Here is a 19,501-nt window from a genome sequence, read left to right as displayed (position 1 = left end):
AGGGCAGTCTGCGGCTGTCCCTCCTCCGAGGGCTCGGGCTCCTGCGGCACGTGTAGAGTCTGGAACGCGTGCGCCTGGGGGTGTGCAGAAGGGTGTGAAGAGGGCAGTGAAAGAGGTGGGGAGTGCGCGTGTGGATCTGGAACCGGTGCTTGAGTTGGATTATGGTGATGAGAGTGATGAGCTGGAGGAACGGGAGGTGCGGGATGACGCAGAGGGCTTAGGGGGCGCAGCGGACAACGGCGACCTTGGTGTCTAACAGGCCCCGACGGCGACGAAGACCAAGGCCAGGACGGCGGCGGTCCAGGTGGCGGCGCCCAGAGGACGGCCCAGGGAACGGCCCAGGGAACTCACAGGTGAGGGCTCCTGGTGGGCAGCCTGGGATGACAGTCCCGGGGGGGGGCGAAAGAGGACTTGCAGGTCGGTTGGTGTGGGGGGTGGTTCAGTCCAGGAGTCGGAGAAGCCATTGGGCAGTCCACTGGGGGATGGTGAGAAGGTGGACGGTAAGTCGGTGACTACCAGGGTGCAGACGGACAAAGGGGATGGTAAGGAGGAGAAAGGGCTGAAGGTACCGAAGAAACTACCATATATGGGTTTGGCGATGCCCTTGGGTTTGCATCTTTCTGAGAAACTCAGGGCACGGATTTGGAGGCACAAATTTGTGGATGTGTTTAAGTTGCTGCATAGGGAGGTGCAGGCCAAAGAGGGATCGAAGGAGGAAGAGTGGGAGCTGACAAGGCGCCCCAGGGTGCCAGTGACAATGGAGAACTGGACGTCAGCGTTTTTGATTTATGCCAGTATTTACTGTGAGAGGTATTTGGATAGGGCAATTGCGTTGTTCAAGTACATGGACATCATTCGCAAGGCTCAGATGCAGTTTGGGGCTTTGCCTGGTTGAGTTATGATGAGGAATTCAGGGCCCGGGTTAGTGCAAATCCGGAGAAAAGTTGGGGGGAAGTGGATCAGGAACTCAGGGTACAGTGGATGGCGTCCACGCACTCTACTGCCTCCACGCACACAGCCAGTGGTTTGCCGGTAGTGTATCGGTCCTTTCCGCTGCGTCCCGCCCAAGGCAGGGCGGTGGGACGTGCGGTGCCCAACACCATCATCTCCGGTCAGCCGAACAAGTCAGAGGGATATTCCACAGGGGCTTGTTGGAGCTACAACAGGGGGTACTGCTCCAGGTGCCCCTGTAAGTTTAAGCATGAATGCTCGAAATAGGGCGGGAAACATGCCCTCACCCAGTGCCTTACACTTGCCACTCCCTCAGAACAATAGAAGAACGCCAAAGGGCGGGGCCACCCTGGACAGAAGGGCGCCTACACCGGTTAGGGTGGAGGCGATGGCCCCGTGGCTCTCGTGCTTCCCGGATCAGGAGGCGGCGGCGCAGCTTTTCTGGGGTTTCACGGAGGGCTTTAGGGTGGACTATCAAGGCCCCAGGGTGCGCCGGTGGGCAGACAATTTGAGATCAGCTAAGGAATTGCCCAGTGTGGTGTCTGCCAAGTTGAGGAAGGAGGTTGAGGAAGGAAGGGTAGCTGGCCAGTTTACTGATTGGCCTTTAGATGATCTGATCATTTCTCCATTGGGGGTGGTGCCGAAGAAGGAGTAAGGTGAGTTTCGGATGATACACCATCTCTCGTGGCCTGAGGGCCAGTCAGTGAACAACTTCATTGCAGAGGAGGATTCTAGGATGCTCTATGCGTCGGTGGACGATGCGATCCGTTTGGTGAGGGTGTGTGTGTCGGGGGCTGAATTGGCGAAATGCGACATCAAGTCAGCCTTCCGTCTGCTGCCCATTCATCCGGTGGATTTCTCGCTCTTGGGAATGCAGTTTGGGGGGGCCATCTACGTGGACAAGGTTTTGCCCATGGTGTGCTCCATCTCCTGTGCTCTGTTTGAGCTATTTAGCACTTTCCTGCAGTGTGCCATGGTCAGAGTCAGTGGGTGCCGTGAGGTCACCCACTACTTGGATGATTTCCTCTTCCTGGGAGGGCGGATTCCGGGGATTGTGGCAGGGCCCTGTCGCAATTCCAGGAGATGGCCTTTCATTTTGGTGTGCCTCTGGCGCCGGAGAAGATGACTGGTTCCAGGTGTTGCCTGATGTTTCTGGGGATTGAGCTGGACTCGGTACAGTGGCTGGCGCGCCTTCCTGCGGCCAAGGTGACGGAAATACTGGCATGTTTGGAATGGGCGATTGGAGAAAAGCGGATTCCTTTGAGAGCGGTTCAGAAACTCCTGGGATTCCTCAATTTTGCGTGTAGAGTGGTGAGAGCGGGGGGACGTTCTGTAGGCGGCTCGGCATGGCCATTTCAGGGGCGGTACTCCCACACCACAGAGTCAGGGTTTCCATGGGAGTGCGTCCTGATTTGAGGACCTGGATTGCACTCCTGAACGATTTCAATGGTGTGTCCCTGGAATTTGATGAGGATAGGGCGGTCTGGCAATGCCAAATTTTCTCTGACGCAGCCGGGTCAGCGGGGTTTGGTGTTTTCTGGGACGGAAGGTGGTGCACTGAAAGCTGGCCTGCTCACTGGCTCAAACAGGGGAGGAGCATTGCTTTCTTGGAATTCTTCCCTTTACTGGTGGCACTGGAGGTATGGGGGGAGGAATTTCAGAACAGGTCAGTGCTCTTCCACGTGGACAACATGACGGTGGTGGAGCTGGTGAATCATCAGAGAACTAGGGACCTGAGAGTGCTGTGGCTGTTGCGGAGATTCAGGTTGGCTTGTCTGCGGATGAATGTGGTGTTCTGGGCAAAGCATGTCCCTGGGGCGAATAATGACATTGCGGATGCTTTGTCTCGTTCGCAGTGGCAGCGGTTCCGGCACCTGGCACCGGGAGCGGATACATGCAAGACCGAGCTGCTGGACGGCATCTGGGCCTTGGGGGAGTGAGGATGATTGGCCTGGTGGAGAGTTCTGTTGCAGAGACCACAAGGAGGACATATCGTCTGGCATGGTCTGAATTTGGTGCTTTCATGGGTTGGAGTCAGGAATATGGTATTGGTGACAAGTCTGCGGTGGAAGAGGGAGTGAAGAGTTTTGTGCTGTGTTGTATTGACAAGGGTTTGACTGTGGCTACGATTTCCGGTAAATTGGCAGGGATCTCCTTTTACTGTGCTTTGTTTCTGAGTTTTGACCCAACTAAAGATGTGATTGTGAGCAGGATGCTACAGGGTTGGGGCCGGGAATGTAGGAGTGGGGGGGGGCAGGCTGGGGGACACGGTTACATTTCAGTTATTGGTCCGGCTGGTTGGGGTGTTGCCGCATTGTTGCTAGGACCTTTTTGAGGCTGGCCTCTTTCGTTTGTGTATGGTGTGGATGTTTTTTGGGGCGTTTAGGGTGTCTGAACTGTTGGGTACGAGGAGGATGGCTGGCAGGTTGTTTGAGGAGATTCGGGTGGATGGAGGTCGCCTGGGGATTTGGTTGCGGTGCTCGAAGACTGATCAGTTGGGCAGGGGTAAATGGGTGTGACTGAACGAGACGGAGGGTGGGGCGGTCTGCCCGGTGGCTGAATGGCGGACTTTCCTGGGGATGGCAATTGTGTCGGAAGGTGAGATTTTCTGTCACGCATCGGGCGCGCGAATGACGGCTGGCCAATTGTTGGCAGTGTTGCGCAAGGCCTTGAGACGACTGGGTCTGGATGTGTCTGGCTTCGGGACTCACTCCTTTTGGATTGGGGCTGCGACAGCTGCAGCCCGTTTGGGGTGGTCCTGGGACAGGATTAGGCAGATTGGGCGGTGGAAGTCACGATGTTGTGAGAGGTATGTGAGAAAATGAGATGGTCCCAGGTAGGCAGTTAAGTGGGACGTGGAATTTTTGTGTTCTTGTTCTTACATCTTTCTCTTCGTAGGTTGGGTGGGTGGACCGGGGACTAAGACGGTGACATGGATTGTTGGGCACTCCTTCGTGCATTGGGCGACCAAATATGCGGAACAACAGGTGTACGGCCGTAACCTGGGACTGAAAGGACACTTGCATGAGGTACAATGGTGGGGCAAAGGTGGCATGCGATGGGGGGCACTACTGCCCTGGCTCGCGAAGATGATTCCGCAAAGAGGATGCCCGGATTTGTTGATTATCCATCTGGGAGAAAATGACTTGGTACAGCTGTCAGGTTTGGCGCTTTTACAGCTTATGCAGAGGGATCTGGAGGTGTTGAAGTCTAGGCTTGCAGGGACCTGAATTGCCTGGACGGAGTTGGTCCCCAGGAAAGTATGGGGAGGGGCGATGAATCACGGGGCAATTGAAAAGGCACAAAGGAAACTCAATAGGGCAATGAGACTTTTTTGCGGGGACAAGGACATCAAAGTGATCTCACACGGAGGGATTCGACTGGAGGAGCCTTTAGCTTTTAGAGACGACAGAGTGCACCTGTCACGATCGGGAAACACCTATTACATGATGGAAATGAGAGATGTGGTGAGCAAGTTGGGGAATGAGGTGATTTGGTGTTGCAGGGAGTGAGTGTGGACGGTGTGCCTGGTGTGTGGAATTGCAGAACCGGGGGTAGGGGGTCAGGGGCAGGGAATCGCCCTACAGGGGGTTCCCTGGTTGGCAGTACTTTGAAGGGACAGGGGGGTCAAGAGCGGGCACACCCATCCCTTGGGGGGGGGGAGTTCGAATGGCAGATAGAGGCATGACTGGAAGGACACAAGGAGCGGGCTGGATGACAGGTGATTGCTGGGTATGAATAAGGTACGGTATGGGGCATGTAGTGGTTTGTGATGAGGTGGAACGGGTAAAGCGGATGAGGGGGGAGTGTGAGTGGGGGTTTGATGTTATTTACCTGTTGATGTTTATTGTTTTGTAAAGATTACGCAGCCTGGCCTAATAAAATGGCCTTTTACGCTGACACACTGCGTAGTCTGTTTATTGCTCGATGCCGGGCCCCGGGGGAAGCACAGTCGCAGACTAGTCATCCCCCGGGGTCTTTCGCGCAGGGATAGGACAGGCAGGGGAAGGGGAGGAGTTTAGGGGGTGGGTATAAGGCGCAGGGGAGGAAGGGAACTTCCTCTTCCTGCGCCTGGCACCATCGGGAGGGTAGCGAAAGGCCTCCCACCCACCCGGCAGTTAGAGGTGTGGTTTGGGTCGGTCTATGGCGTTGCCAGTTTAGGCCAGAGCTGCTTTAGGTGGTACTTTGAAGGGACAGGGAGGTCAAGAGCGGGCACACCCATCCCTTGGGGAGGGAGTTCGAATGGCGGATAGAGGCATGACTGGAAGGACACAAGGAGCGGGCTGGATGACAGGTGATTGCTGGGTATGAATAAGGTACGGTATGGGGCATGTAGTGGTTTGTGATGAGGTGGAACGGGTGAAGCGGATGAGAGGGGAGTGTGAGTGGGGGTTTGATGTTATTTACCTGTTGATGTTTATTGTTATGTAAAGATTACGCAGCCTGGTCTAATAAAATGGCCTTTTACGCTGACACACTGCGTGGTCTGTTTATTGCGCGAATATATATATATATATATATATATATATATATATATATATATATATATATATATATATATATATATATATATATATATTCACTGAAAAAACCATAGGTTTCACACCAGTTATAGTTAGCTGGAAATTTTACTGACATAAAACCATTGAAATTCCCACGTTATAGTTAGTTGGACTCACTATAACTTGCGCGCCTGCAATGCACTGCTGATGACGTCACATATTACATCACTCATGACATGGTCAGTGACATCACCCATGACATCACCGATGACACCATCCAGTGAATGTGTGTCTTTCTGAAAAATAAATATGTTTTATATATGTATATGTAAAGGTTGATGGAAGAATAAATGTTTAAATAAGTGTCTTAATGGATGTTTTATTTTAAAAAAATTGATTGGTTGACTGGCTTATTAAGTGTATCTTAGTGAATACATATATTAGCGAGTATTGTTTAAATATTTAAATGTTTGTATCATTTTTTCACTTTGTGTATAAGTGGCTGCGTGGGTTGGTGAGTAGCTACATGTGTGTGTATATGGGTTATTAGATTTTTTTGTATCAGTATGAGTGTCTATATGGTTTGGTGGGGGTGTTACTTAGCACATAGATGCATCAATGACTGACTCACTGTTTGTATGTGTTTTGAAGACAGCATATGTGCAGGACTGTATGGATGGATGAGTGTGTATATATGTGTGTTAGTGAGTGAATGACTGTCTCACTAGTGTCTTTATCAGTAACTACATATGTTTTAATCTAGTGTATGTGAGTATTGATGTATATGAGTGAGTATATGTGAGAGTGAGAGATTGAAAGAGTTCTTGTTTAAATAAGTATGTGTTTCTATAAGTGATTGTTTAATAGAGTAAGTATGTGTAAGTTTCCTTAGAAGTAAGGTGGTAGTGTGTGTATAGCTGTATATGCAAATAAATGGATGTTCAATAGTTTATTTGCATGTGTGATTATGTGTGTGAGTAACTTTTGGATGACTGTCGGTGTGTAACAGGATGTATAGGTGTATCACTTCATATGATGAGTGAGTATATGTATGAGTGACTATATAGAACTGTTGGTGAATGAGTGGATGTGTATCTAGATGGTGGAATTACTGAATTGGTTGTTATAACTGGTATGGGTATCTCTATTTTTATGAAAATGTTAGTTTCTTTATTTGAATATGTGTTTCAAGGGTTACATTACACTGAAAGGAGGTCTGTCACTCTGTCACAAGGATGGTGTCATCAGTGATGTCATGAGTGATGTCACTGACCATGTCATGATTGATGTAATATGTGACGTCATCAGCAGTGCATTGCAGGCGCGCAAGTTATAGTGAGTCCAACTAACTATAACGTGGGAATTTCAATGGTTTTATGTCAGTAAAATTTCCAGCTCACTATAACTGGTGTGAAACCTATGGTTTTTTCAGTGAATTTCATAGGTTTTTTAAATGCTAATTCCTAACTATAACTGGTGTGAAACCTATGGTTTTTTCAGTGAATTTCAAAGGTTTTTTTAATGCTAATTCCTAACTATATAAGACCTGAAAGCCCACCAGGAATCTCCAGTATGCGCCAGGGGACTGCATTGCAGAGAGGTGTAATGAAGCCACGGCCCTTTTTACACCTCTCTGCAACGCAGCCCCCTGCCGCGTTTGCAGAGGGAAACTAATTGCCCTTGCATACTGGGGGTCCCTGGGGGCCAACTAGCCCACCAGGAGCCTCCAGTATGCGCCAGGGGGCTGCATTGCAGAGAGGTGTAATGAGGCCACACCCTTTTTACACCTCTCTGCAATGCAGGCCACTGGCGCGTTTGCAGCGGGGGGACTAATTCCCCTCGCATACTAGGGGTCCCATGGTCATATCTGCCCAAACACCGATATTCCGAACGATTGAAAATGACTTTTCTTGAGAAATATTTGGATTTGGATTATCATGTCCTATACTTTGGAATTTTTGAAAGACTGACTTTGAGGATGCTATAAATTACTCAAGTCTGCCCGAATTGTGTGGGTAAAATTGATACCTAGTCACTTTGAATAAGAATGTACTTACGTCTCGTCTAACATTTGGAAGAAATATCTAGTTATATGACAACAGGATACCGACATAACTTGAAGGAAATAAGAACGCTCTGAAGAAGTTCTGTTGTACAGAACGAAACGTTTCGGCTGGCTGTGGTACATAAACTTAAGGAAAATAAAAGCATTTGAATATACACCAAGATTCAGCGCTTCAATAAGGACTCTAAGTGATATGATTTGATTGGACTCATTGTGCAAGTGGTGCTGTGCCAAACTTTGGAATATTCTCCACTACTCTCTACTAATTACTCTCTCCTACTCCACTACTCTCAAATACTCACTCTCTACTACTCATTCTCTACTACTCTACTACTCTCTACTACTCTCTCTACTACTCACTCCCTACTACTCGCTACTCACTACTCCCTACTACTCACTATCTACTACTCTCTACTACTCACTCTCTACTACTCTCTCTCTACTACTCACTCTTTACTACTCACTACTACTCTCTACTACTCACTCTCTACTTCTCACTCTCTACTGCTCTCTACTACTCACTCTCTACTACTCTCTCTCTACTACTCACTCTCTACTACTCACTCTACTACTCACTCTCTACTACTCTCTACTACTCACTCTCTAGTACTCTCTCTCTACTAGTCTCTACTACTCACTCTCTACTACTCACTCTCTACTACTCTCTACTACTCACTCTTTACTACTCTCTACTACTCACTCTCTACTGCTCTCTACTACTCACTCTACTACTTACTCTCTACTACTCTCTACTACTCACTCTCTACTACTCACTCTCTACTACTCACTCTCTACTACTCACTCTACTATTCACTCTACTACTCTCTACTACTCACTATTCACTCTACTACTCTCTACTCTCTATTACTCACACTCTACCTCTCTACCTCTCTCTACTTCTCTCTCAACTAGTCTCTACCTCTCTACCGCTACCTCTCTACCTCTACCTCTACCTCTACCTCTCTACCTCTACACCTCTACCTCTCTACCTCTCTCTACACGCACACATATACACATATATGCATATATATGCATATGCATTTATATATATGTATGTGTATGTATATATATATAAAAAAACAACAAAAGAATTTTTTTTTAAAACAGCTACTTTTTTTAAAAACTGTCATTCTTTTTCTCCATGGTACGCTCCCCGGTACGCTCCCCGGTACGCGTACCGGGCGAACCCCCGCGAAAATAAAAAATATATTTATTTTTTTTGCCCCGTGGGGCTTTTTTATGGCCCCCACATCAAACCTAGGGGGTTAAGGGAGGGGTCTACTCTGCCCCATTATGGTCAATTCCCCTTTGTTTTAGCCACCTCTTGTGTCTCAATCCTACCGAGACTCAAGATGGCGGCTGCTCCGGACTGTTTGGAATGTTTACAGACAGCCGAGAGCCAATCAGCTTTCCGCACGCAGGTCGCGTAGCGTGCCCGGTGCGCGTACCGGGGCGCTGCCATAGATATATATATATTTTTTTACCTAAATTACTCAAAAACCACTGGAGCACATATCTTGAGACATAGCAAAGGCACATCGGGCTACCAGTCCCTACAATTTTGCCAAGTTTGGTGGAAATCCATTCAGCCGTTCGGGCTAAAAGTGAGTTCGACCGCCCTATGGAAATTAACATGGGGAAAACACGTTTTGGGACCCCTTTTATCTCAGCCCCCGCTTCACGAATCCCCCCCAAACTTTCAAGGAAGGACCGGAGCTCCGCGAGACAAATTTGAGGAAATTTTCAGGCAGATTCGTCAACCGGCGCCAAAGTTATTCCAAATAGAATTTTGAGATTTTGCATTAAAAAGAATCCTAACTATAACTACCTACTGGCGACCGCCAGTAGGTAATATATATATATTATATATATATATATAATATATGAGCGCACTTAACAAGCAGGCGAATCTTGTATTTTCAACAAAATCCTTTATTCTTGGTAACCGGACATCATTGTGTTTGATTAAAATCAACAGCCCAACGCGTTTCAGCGCTCCTGCGCCTTGGTCATGGGCTCCATGCTGTGTGCTGAGGTGGAGAAAAAGCCGGTATGAGTCACTTTACTTTTAAACTCTCAGGTGAGGTATGCCCTCTGGTGGAAATTAGATTTTTCAGCATTCTGGGACTCGTAGTTTCCTTGCTGTTCACAATCACATCCTCTGGTGGATTCCACCTTACAGCCACAAGATTTTGCATAATTATTGCTCTCCAGTGAGCTACAAACATCAGACTCCGGTTTGCTTCCTTAAAACTGCTTGTCCTGTAAGCTGTGTTCGAGGCTTACAGGAAAATACATAATTCGGCCGGTCCGGGCAGAGAGAGCTGCACTCCTCCTGAAAAAATGGGAGGCTGTCTCACACAGACTGGCTGTGTTCGAGACTTACAGGACAAGCAGTTGTTAACTTTTAAACGCATTTTGTAATTACAAATTGCATTGAATTCATACATAAACGTAATCATGCATCAAGATGCTAAAAAAAAATTATAATTATCAGCACTATTATATACATCGCAGGCAAAAAATGAAAGTTTATGTATGAATTCAATGCAATTTGTAATTACAAAATGCGTTTAAAAGTTGTGTCTAATAATGCATGCAACAATACGCTTGCTAATTATAGACTCCGTTCCAAGATGGCTTCCATGCTTTCAGCCACAATATGTTGTTTTGCAATGCCTCTTTTGTGTTTACTCACTCAGTCACTTGGGCTGTTTGAAAACTTATTTATGCACAATGCGGTACACGAAGAATATCGTGTGATCAAGAGACCGGTGGGTCTCGAAATGCGTAGCAGTAACTTAAGAATAAAGTTGGTGTTTTTCACCCTATCTCTGAGTGCGCATTAAATCGTTTGTGGAACCTTGGAACTTCGTGCAAATTTCACCGGCGTTGGGGCTCTGCCAGCATATGCGCCACCTGAACCATTCAAGAAGGACCCCTCTCTGTTTGTGGACATATATATATATATATATATATATATATATATATATATATATATATATATATATATCATGTCATGTGTTGGTCGCTTCTGGGTAGTTAAAGTTAGGTGAACAGTTTTGTTTTGTTAATAACTTCGGTCCAGTTGAACAAATCGTCCCGAAACTGAATAAAAAGATGCTAATTGTTGTCTCATTTGTGTATGGATAATTTTGGGATGATCCATCAAGCGGGCCGAGAAACAAAGGGATCCCAAAACGCAAAATCCCCATACACTTTCTATAAACTTCTTTAAGAAGACCCACCGCAAAAACTGCTGAAACAATTATACCAAATTTGGCAGTAAGCTAGATCTTCGTCCACAGATTGAGCCTTTTGGCATTTGGTGTAGATCTGTTCAGTAGTTTTGGAGCAATTAAGGATACTAATATTTGTATATCTGGATGGTTGGGTTCAAGGGCAAACTCAATAAAACAAAATAAAGCATACGGATTGGACCAAGAGCTTTTTTTCCCTTGGGCCACCTCGCTCCCACTGGAGTCAAACTCCTGACAGAGCTCTCTGATTGGCTGCCAGCAACATTAGAGAAATGTTGCTGTGAGCCATTACAGGATTTGGGAACTTAGTCCTGTCTGAACTTTAAACTAACAATCATATAAGGGAGCAGGGTAGGTATACCCAGAAGGAACACCACCCCACAGGCCAAAATTGCGGCCTGGGGTCACATTGGTTAATCTAGTGGAGGGGAGATGTGTCTATCCTCCCCGAGCGGTTTTAGGCCCTGGGCATCCATCCCCCAGGGTCCAATTTAATTAATTTGGGGAGAGGGGTGCATGGCTCCACTCCCGAGCTGTATTTATACTGGTGCTGAACGCAGGATCCGTGGGTCCTATGTGTGCTGCTTGGACGATGCTGGTAAGGAAAGGGGTGCAAAAGTTCAACAACAGGGCCACTGTGGAATTGGGTTGAGGGTGTTGCAGGGTTAGTAAGTACAGCGAGTGGTAGCTGGGCTAGCCACCGACAAGCCTTGGTAACTGCCAACCCGACCTTGGGTTCTTTTGACGAACTGGATTCTGGGGAAAACGATAGCCACCAGTAACTTGCTGGAGGTCAGGACTACATTTCCTACAATGCAATAGACCATTAAGTTTTGGGCATTCCCTTGGCGGGTCCGATGGTCAGTGAATCTTTAGTTCCTGGAGCGTGTGCTGCAAGCCCTGGTGACCCCTTTAAGATCTCATGCCCTGAGTACCACTGGTACCAGTTATGAGGGATGTGTCAGGAGGTTAAAGTCCTTGCCAATGGTGGTTAACAATTCACATATATCATATTGTAGGGAGAGGGCACTGGCACTGGGGCCTGGTTAGCATGATAAAGTGCACTTTCAGAGTAAAAACCATCAGCATTAGATTCCAATGGGGCAAAAGTGGGGGGGGAGACCTGCAAAAACCTGCTTCATACAAGAGTCAACCACAGATATATGGGAAACCCTTATTGCACACAGAGGTCGGTATGTATATAACTCTTCAGAGAAAGCCAAGTTCCTAAAAATACTCAATGTCTGTTACAAAGTGAATGCCCTACTAAGGGCAGCTTTTATCTGTGTCAATCACCGAACCTACAGTAATAAGTGAAGTTGATATGAGCAGAAAGGTAGGCACTGTAAACAGTGTTTACTCTATGGAGAGAGTTTACTCTATACCACACTGTTTATAGACAGTGAGCATTACACCACAGAGTAGTAACAATTATCTACTAATAACAGTGTACAATCTATGCAAAACTTGTCAAAAACTACACTATTTGCTTAAAATAACCATAGCCTGACGGTGTTAACGATCATACTACGTGCAGCCTTCATACTGTGGTAAAAACATTACAGATACCCAATCTTCTGTGGCAAAACAAGCACATGTACATAGGTTAGTATGTTATGTAGAAGTTGTTATGCTGAGATGATTCTTTCTAATAACTCAAGGCTCCTTAAAATACTTAGTATCTACTACGTAGAATCTTTGCCCTGTTGGCAACTTTTTATTTTCTACAGTACCAAAATGCTTGTGTGGAACATACTGGACACAAGTAATCTAGTCAAGTCATAAAATTTGTATAGCGCACTACATACCCAGAGGGTTTCAAGGCGCTTAGGAAGGGGAGGAGGATTATTTGTCAAATATCCACGTTTTAAGCTGCTTTCTGAACGCTAGGTGGTTCTGGGTGAGGCGAAGGTAAGCGGGGAGTGAGTTCCATGTTTTAGCAGCCAGGTATGAAAAGGATCTGCCTCCCATGGTGGTCTTGTTGATGCGAGGTACAGTGGCGAGGGCTTGGTTGGAAGAACGTAGTTGGCGGGAGGGGGTGTAGAAGGACAGTCGAGAGTTGAGGCAATCTGGTCCGATGTCGTAGAGTGATTTGTGTGCGTGGGTGAGCAGTCGGAAAGTGATCCTCTTATTGACGGGTAGCCAGTGGAGGTCTTTAAGGTGACCAGAGATGTGTTCGTTGCGTGGGATGTCTAATATGAGCCTGGCTGAGGCGTTTTGGATTCGTTGGAGTTTCTTCTGGAGTTTAGCGGTGGTACCTGCGTAGAGGGTGTTTCAATAGTCCAGTCGGCTCGTGACCAGAGCGTGGGTGACTGTTTTCCTTGTTTCGGAGGGGATCCAGCGAAATGTTTTTCTGAGCATGCGAAGAATGTTGAAGCAGGAAGAGGATACGGCGCTGACTTGTTTGTTCATTGAGAGTGAAGAATCCAGGATGACGCCAAGGTTCCGTGCGTGGTCTGTCGGGATGGGTGCTTTTCCGAGGGCTTCCGGCCACCAGGAGTCGTCCCAAGCAGAGGGGGATGTGCCTAGGATGAGGACTTCTGTTTTGTCTGAGTTCAGTTTCAGACGGCTTTGTTTCATCCACTCGGCAACTTCTTTCATTCCTTCGTGTAGGTTAGTTTTGGCGGTGCTGGGGTCATTGGTGAGAGAAAGGATCAGTTGAGTGTCGCCCGCGTAAGAGATGATGTTGAGGTTGTGTTGGCGTGCGATGGCCGCGAGGGGGCTCATGTATACGTTGAAGAGGGTGGGACTGAGTGAGGATCCTTGAGGTACGCCGCAGATGACTTCAGAGGCCTCGGACTTGAATGGAGGAAGGCGAACTCTCTGGGTTCTACCGTTGAGGAACGAGGTGATCCATTCAAGTGCTTTTCCTTGGATTCCGATGTTATTGAGGCGTTGTAGAAGGGTGCTGTGGCAGACTGTATCGAATGCTGCAGAGAGGTCGAGGAGGATGAGGGCGACTGTGTCTCCATTGTCCAGTAGAGTTCGAATGTCGTCTGTTGCTGCGATGAGGGCGGTCTCAGTGCTGTGTTTTGCTCGGAAGCCAGATTGTGAGGGGTCGAGGGATTTGTTGGCTTCGAGGAAGGCGGCGAGCTGGTTGTTGACGGCTTTCTCGATGACTTTGGCCGGGAATGGGAGAAGCGAGATGGGGCGGTAATTTTTGAGTTCGGTGGGGTCCGCTGTTGGTTTTTTCAGAAGGGCGGTGAGTTCAGCGTGTTTCCAGTCTTCTGGGAAGGTAGCGGAGTTGAAGGAGCAGTTGATGACGTCTCGGAGGTGCGGTGCTATGACGGAGTCTGCTTTGTTGAAGATGTGGTGAGGGCATGGGTCTGTGGGGGATCCTGAGTGGATGGAATTCATCAGGCGGATGGTGTCCTCAGTGGAGATTGGGTTCCAGGCGTTAAGGGTGTTCACGGGGGGAAGATGGTCAGCAGATGGTAGGGTGGGTTGGTTTCCGGGTTGGTTGTCAAAGCTGTTGTGGATGTCTGCAATCTTGTTGTGGAAAAAAGAGGCTAGGGAGTCGCAGAGGGTTTGAGAGGGGGTGATGTCGTTGGAGTTGGCCGAGGGATTGGAAAATTCCTTGACGATGTTGAAAAGTTCCTTGCTGTTGTGGGCGTTGTTGTCAAGTCGATCCTTGAATGCTGTTTTCTTGGCTTTTCGGATCAGTTGGTGGTGAGTGCGGGTGGCGCTTTTGAAGGCGTCCTTGGTGCTGGTGGTTGGGTCTTTTTTCCAGGCCTTTTCAAGGGAGCGGCAGAGTTTCTTGGACTTCTTGAGATCATCGTTGAACCATGAGGCTTTCTTGCTGCCAGGTTTGCTTTGACGTTTTTTCAGTGGAGCTAAGGTGTCGGCGGTGTTGGATAACCATAGGGTGAGGTTGGCGGCGGCTTCGTTGGCGTTAGAAGAGAGGGCTGGGGAGTTTCGAAGGAGCGATGCGGAGATTTGGTCCGTGGTGATTTTGTTCCAGTTTCTTTGCAGGGTAGGTTGGGAGTGGTTGATGGGTTTCGGCTTGTTGTAGGTGAAGTGAACGCAGCTGTGGTCGGTCCATAGGAGATCCGTAGTGTGGCTGAAGGAGACATGATTGCTGGATGTGAAGATGGGGTCGAGTGTGTGACCTGCGATCTGTGCAGAGTTACTCTTCAATAAAAAGATGTTTAAGATGTTCAACACCTCTACACACCTACATAGTACCACAGGGGGAGAACCGTTACATGTATATGTATATGGCAATGCTATTACAACGACAGCAAAACAGTATTGAATTACTCGCAAAACAGTGAATCAAAAGCATAATAATAATTCCATAAAGCAAGCTAAAGCAGGAGAATGCGGCCTTCGCCCCTGGATTACTCAACTTTAGCAGATAGCACTGGGAAGCCTGTGCTGACCACTCTCTCTGTGAACAGGGGCAGTGGCTGTGGGTGACAGCAAATCTGCACAACTCAGTCTGTGAGCTTCCCCAAGGGATCTGTATCCCTCCTCTTGTACCTTAAAAGCTGGCTTACACATCATCATGTTCTTTTTTGGTTCTTGGGGTGTTATCAGTGTTTTTGCTAACCCAGGATCCTCCTAACTCTTAACAGCTGCATATTGCACCTTACTTTCACTGGTACCAATAAGTCATCATCCCAGGACCTTCAAGCTACTGCCAATCTTGTTTGGGGTCGGTAAAACGTGAATGGAATATCTCCTCTGATCAATATGTCTTGGCCTGGTACAGTAAACCCAGCACCTTGGCAACACATACAGTTTAGTTTATTAAGAATAGCAAAAAAAAGTATCACAAGATCATCTGTTATCTCAGCATGGTACAATGGTTTTATGCATGCATTTTCACTTATTACTAAATGTATGATGGTATTCCACATGCGTTTAGGATGCATGCATTCCAAACGCTGTCTTTCGTACGAAGGTGTCTTTAGGACGCATTTGCTCTGAACGCAGGTCCTTTTAATGACTTGCCTTGGGGGGTGCTGGATGTTGGAATAGTTTAATTTACTATTCAAACTCCAGTCTGCTCGACAGTAGGGAAGGTGTTGGACTTTAAATCCAACACCATTCTACCAATGCGCCCCCCCTAAAAGCAAGTCATTGTCATTGAATGAATGCTTGTTAATGGCGCATTCGTTCTATTGCCGGCACTGTGTTGGCACAGCGTGATACCGGCTTCATCAGAAAGCACGTTTCCCATCATCACTGCCTATCCTAATTTACCCTTTCCTGTCACAATGTCTTACACACACTCTTCCCTATATAATGTACAATGTGTGTAAAAAAATTATATGTGAAACCAATTTCATTCTTTTAACTTGTTATTTTAAATTCCTGTTTCTATTGGTGTTTATGGGAATGTGTTGCAGTACCAGTCGTTAGCCATATGTGTTGCTTGACTTAACTCCAAGACTAGGATGGAGTACATTTACACCTGTTTTGACACCTTTAAGGCGATGGTAACTTTAGAAATATATTTTAAGAATTGCAAAGTTGTATTTTGTATTCGCATAATCCTCCCAAACCCTCCTTAAATTTCCCATAACCTCACCCGTCCTCCCCATTTCCCTGAACACTCCCCAGCCCCTCTCACATTTAATCCAAAGTAGAATATTAACATGTGCAGAGATCTCCGCAACCGTAGCCGAGATTTCTGCACAAAAAAAGACAGGTGAGACGGAGACAGTGGTCTCCAGTTGTAGGTTTGGGAATGGCATTTTGTAGTACATGAGTTGTACTACTGTAGTACTACTCAACATAGTTCAAAATGCAACTTGGGAATCATGTCCACTGGTCCACCTCTGTCAAAAAATGTATTATTTTGACCAGAAAAACAGTGTTACATTTACAAAGTATTGCTTTAAAGGAAATTCTTCACTATGTCTAGTTCACTATTGATTTTAATATTCCTGATGTTCACAGAATAGTGCTCAACGCCCTGAGTAGTGTGCTGATATTCCAGTTTGAGGAGGTGCAATGGGATTACTCCATAGCGGCAGAAAGGGTGGATGTGCCAAAAGAAAAAGACAAGTACAAACTGGCTCCCTTCCGGGTGCAGTCCTATGCCTACGTGCGTGCCCAAAGAATGAAGAGGGTGGGATCCAGCAATATAAAGATGTACCCGCAGGCACATGAAGACGTAGAGGATGGTACAAGCCGACTGTCCCATCATGCACGCAGTCTATCAGCCCGAAGCATGAAGTCAGCACAAGGTAATGTATATCTATTCCTTTCAGTCTCTTTCATGAAGGATGTTCTTTCTGGTAGTGTCCCCCTCCACAGAATAAAATAACATGTTAATTGCATGTTTCCCTGTGACTGATGGATGCTTGTTACCCAACTCTATGGTACTCAATTTTATCGAACTCAAAAGTAGGAGTGGATCCACCGGGATTCAGACCTGTGACGAGTTCAAACACAGATCCCTGCAGTGGATATATTAATCCACTGAGCCATCAAATAATCTAATCCCACTGAAATAGAAATCAATCCTCCAATTCCCAATCGAAAAGTGGGTCACACAGAAGACCGCTTCCTAGCATGTATGTTTTATTTCACCCCATGTCTGAATGGTTTTGTCATTTATCCTAGCCCTCACCTCTATGGCTCGACATCTCCTTTAACTACCTAATGCATTAGGGTTTTGTGGGATCCCAAGGTCTGTGAACACATTTATTTCTCAGCAAGATCTTGTTTACAATCTTATCCTGCTAAAGAATGCATTTAGTAATTTCAAAACAGTACTACTGCCTAATCATCGTGCCACTATGTTGTGCAGAGTAAAATGGTCAAGCACTAAAGTGGTTGAGAGTACCTTTCATGAAGACCTGTACTGGCACTTGGGTAGTAGTTTTCATAAAAAGTTGCTAATTCACAGCACTGAGTACTAAAGTCGTCCATTGCAATGCAAGCTAATTTATATTTTCAAACACTCTCTCCTACCCACCTCACACTGCCTCTCTGTGCCTCAGTTCTATTCTCATTCACCTATTGGTTATTATGCCCGAAGACATTAACACTATCTGCTCTTAACATCCCTAACCTTACTCAAACTGTTTGTCCATGTGCCCCAATTTCCTTACATGGTCTGTCCATGTAATCAAGTTCACAGAATTCTATTCATGTTCTCCCCAGTTTGTAACATTCTTTCTAGTGCCCCAAGTTCCTCAAATACTCTACATGTTTGGCAGATGTCTCAGGCTGATCATGTGTGACAACGTCTACACATTTTGCTCCACTCATCTCAATCGTCTTACAGTACAAGTTCATGGACCCTCAGTTACTTCCATTTGTTATATACTTCAAGCTAAAAATGCCACCTGTGTACCATGTTTCTTATACTGTTTGTTTGCGTGCCCCGAGATTATTACATTGTCTATGTGCCCCACGACTCTTGCACCACCTATCCATGACCACCAAACTCCTCAAGTGCCTTGTCCATGTGCCCCATGACCCTCACACTACCTGTCAATGTCCAGGATGTTCTTTGACATCCCACATGCCCCAACATCACACAGTCTATACACATGCCTAAAGTGTGTCAGGGTTGGTGAAATTGAACTGTAATGAAACTTTGTCTGGATGACCCTAGTGAAAACCCATTTCAATCCCCCCACTACCTAAATGGGAAGCAAACAGATTTAGTTTATTGACACATTAGTTGGGCTGAAAGATGGGTCTTAGTGTGCAGGCCCTGACCAATTGACAGCCCCTGTAGTCCTCCTAGTAGCCTTGTGACCATTTGTGTGACATGCTGAGAAGAGAGGCCTTAGGCCTATAACAGACCATTCTCTGAATCATCTACATAGGCCAGTACCACCAGTGTTCATGTCTGTGATTCACTTATCTTCTCCGCTAATGTGTGTTACTGAGATGTAAATCACAAAAGAATTGGTACTTGCAGCACACACTAAGAATCCTGCAGTGTACGCAGGGCTGTGCTGGTCTTCCCTGATCAAGAAGTTCTTAGAGGACACCTTTGGCCTTTTGAAGAGGAGGGGAAATTGGTGAGGAATGATTTGCCCGTGCTTGTGTTTCTAGTGTCCTGTGCAACCTTCTTCTTGTGCAACTGATTCATATGCAATATGATTAAACATATAAAGGACCTCAGCTTCCATATAGACCCTCTTATATGTTATGTTATATTGATTTTTATAGCGCACTAATCACTCAAGAGTGTATGCAGGCATTTGGGCAGGTGTGTGGGTTTGTTGTCCTAAAGGTGCTTATACAAAGAGACAAGTGTTCAGCTCCCTGCGGAACTTAAGAAGTGTGGATAAGGCTCTGATGTGTTGAGGACTGTTGTTCCATGTCTTGGGTGCAATGTAAGAGAATGAGCTTCCACCGGTGTGGTGAATGTGTGCAAGTGAGAGTGATGCAGTGCATAGTTGTCTGATAAGTTGCTGAAAGTGTATGGCGCTGTTCAGGTATTCTGGACCTGTGTAGTGTATGGCTTTGTATGGGCACGAGAATTGGCTCTCTGCTTGTGAATGCGGATCCAGTGAAGCTCTCTGAGGTGCAGTGTGATGTGGATGCGGCGTCAGAGGTCGAGTATGAGTCTTGCATCTGTGTTCTGAATGTTATGGAGTCTGTGTAGGAGTTGTTAGGAGATTCCAGCATATGGATTGTTGCTGTAGTCCATCCTGTTGGTGATGAGTGCTTGCGTGATGGTCCGCCTGATGTTCAGAAGCAGCCATTCTAAGATTTTTCGCTGCATGAGTAGGACGTGGAGGCAGGAG

The 19,501-nt window shown here is 46.7% G+C and overlaps 1 protein-coding gene across 1 annotated transcript in view; it reads left to right on the top strand.

Moving 5' to 3' along the window:
• LOC147701999 (F-box and WD repeat domain containing protein 10B-like) overlaps nucleotides 1-19,501 on the top strand; it is a 290,223-nt gene that overhangs the window by 262,900 nt on the left and 7,822 nt on the right. The window contains exon 12 of the mRNA XM_086930615.1: nucleotides 16,686-16,975. Within this exon, the coding sequence (XP_086786741.1) occupies nucleotides 16,686-16,975 (290 nt within the window). The remainder of the gene's footprint in view (nucleotides 1-16,685; nucleotides 16,976-19,501) is intronic.

The sequence above is a fragment of the Lissotriton vulgaris genome, chromosome 7 (genome assembly GCF_964263255.1).
Source record: "Lissotriton vulgaris chromosome 7, aLisVul1.2, whole genome shotgun sequence".
NCBI lineage: Eukaryota > Metazoa > Chordata > Amphibia > Caudata > Salamandridae > Lissotriton > Lissotriton vulgaris.
This window is presented reverse-complemented; position numbering and strand designations above follow the sequence as displayed.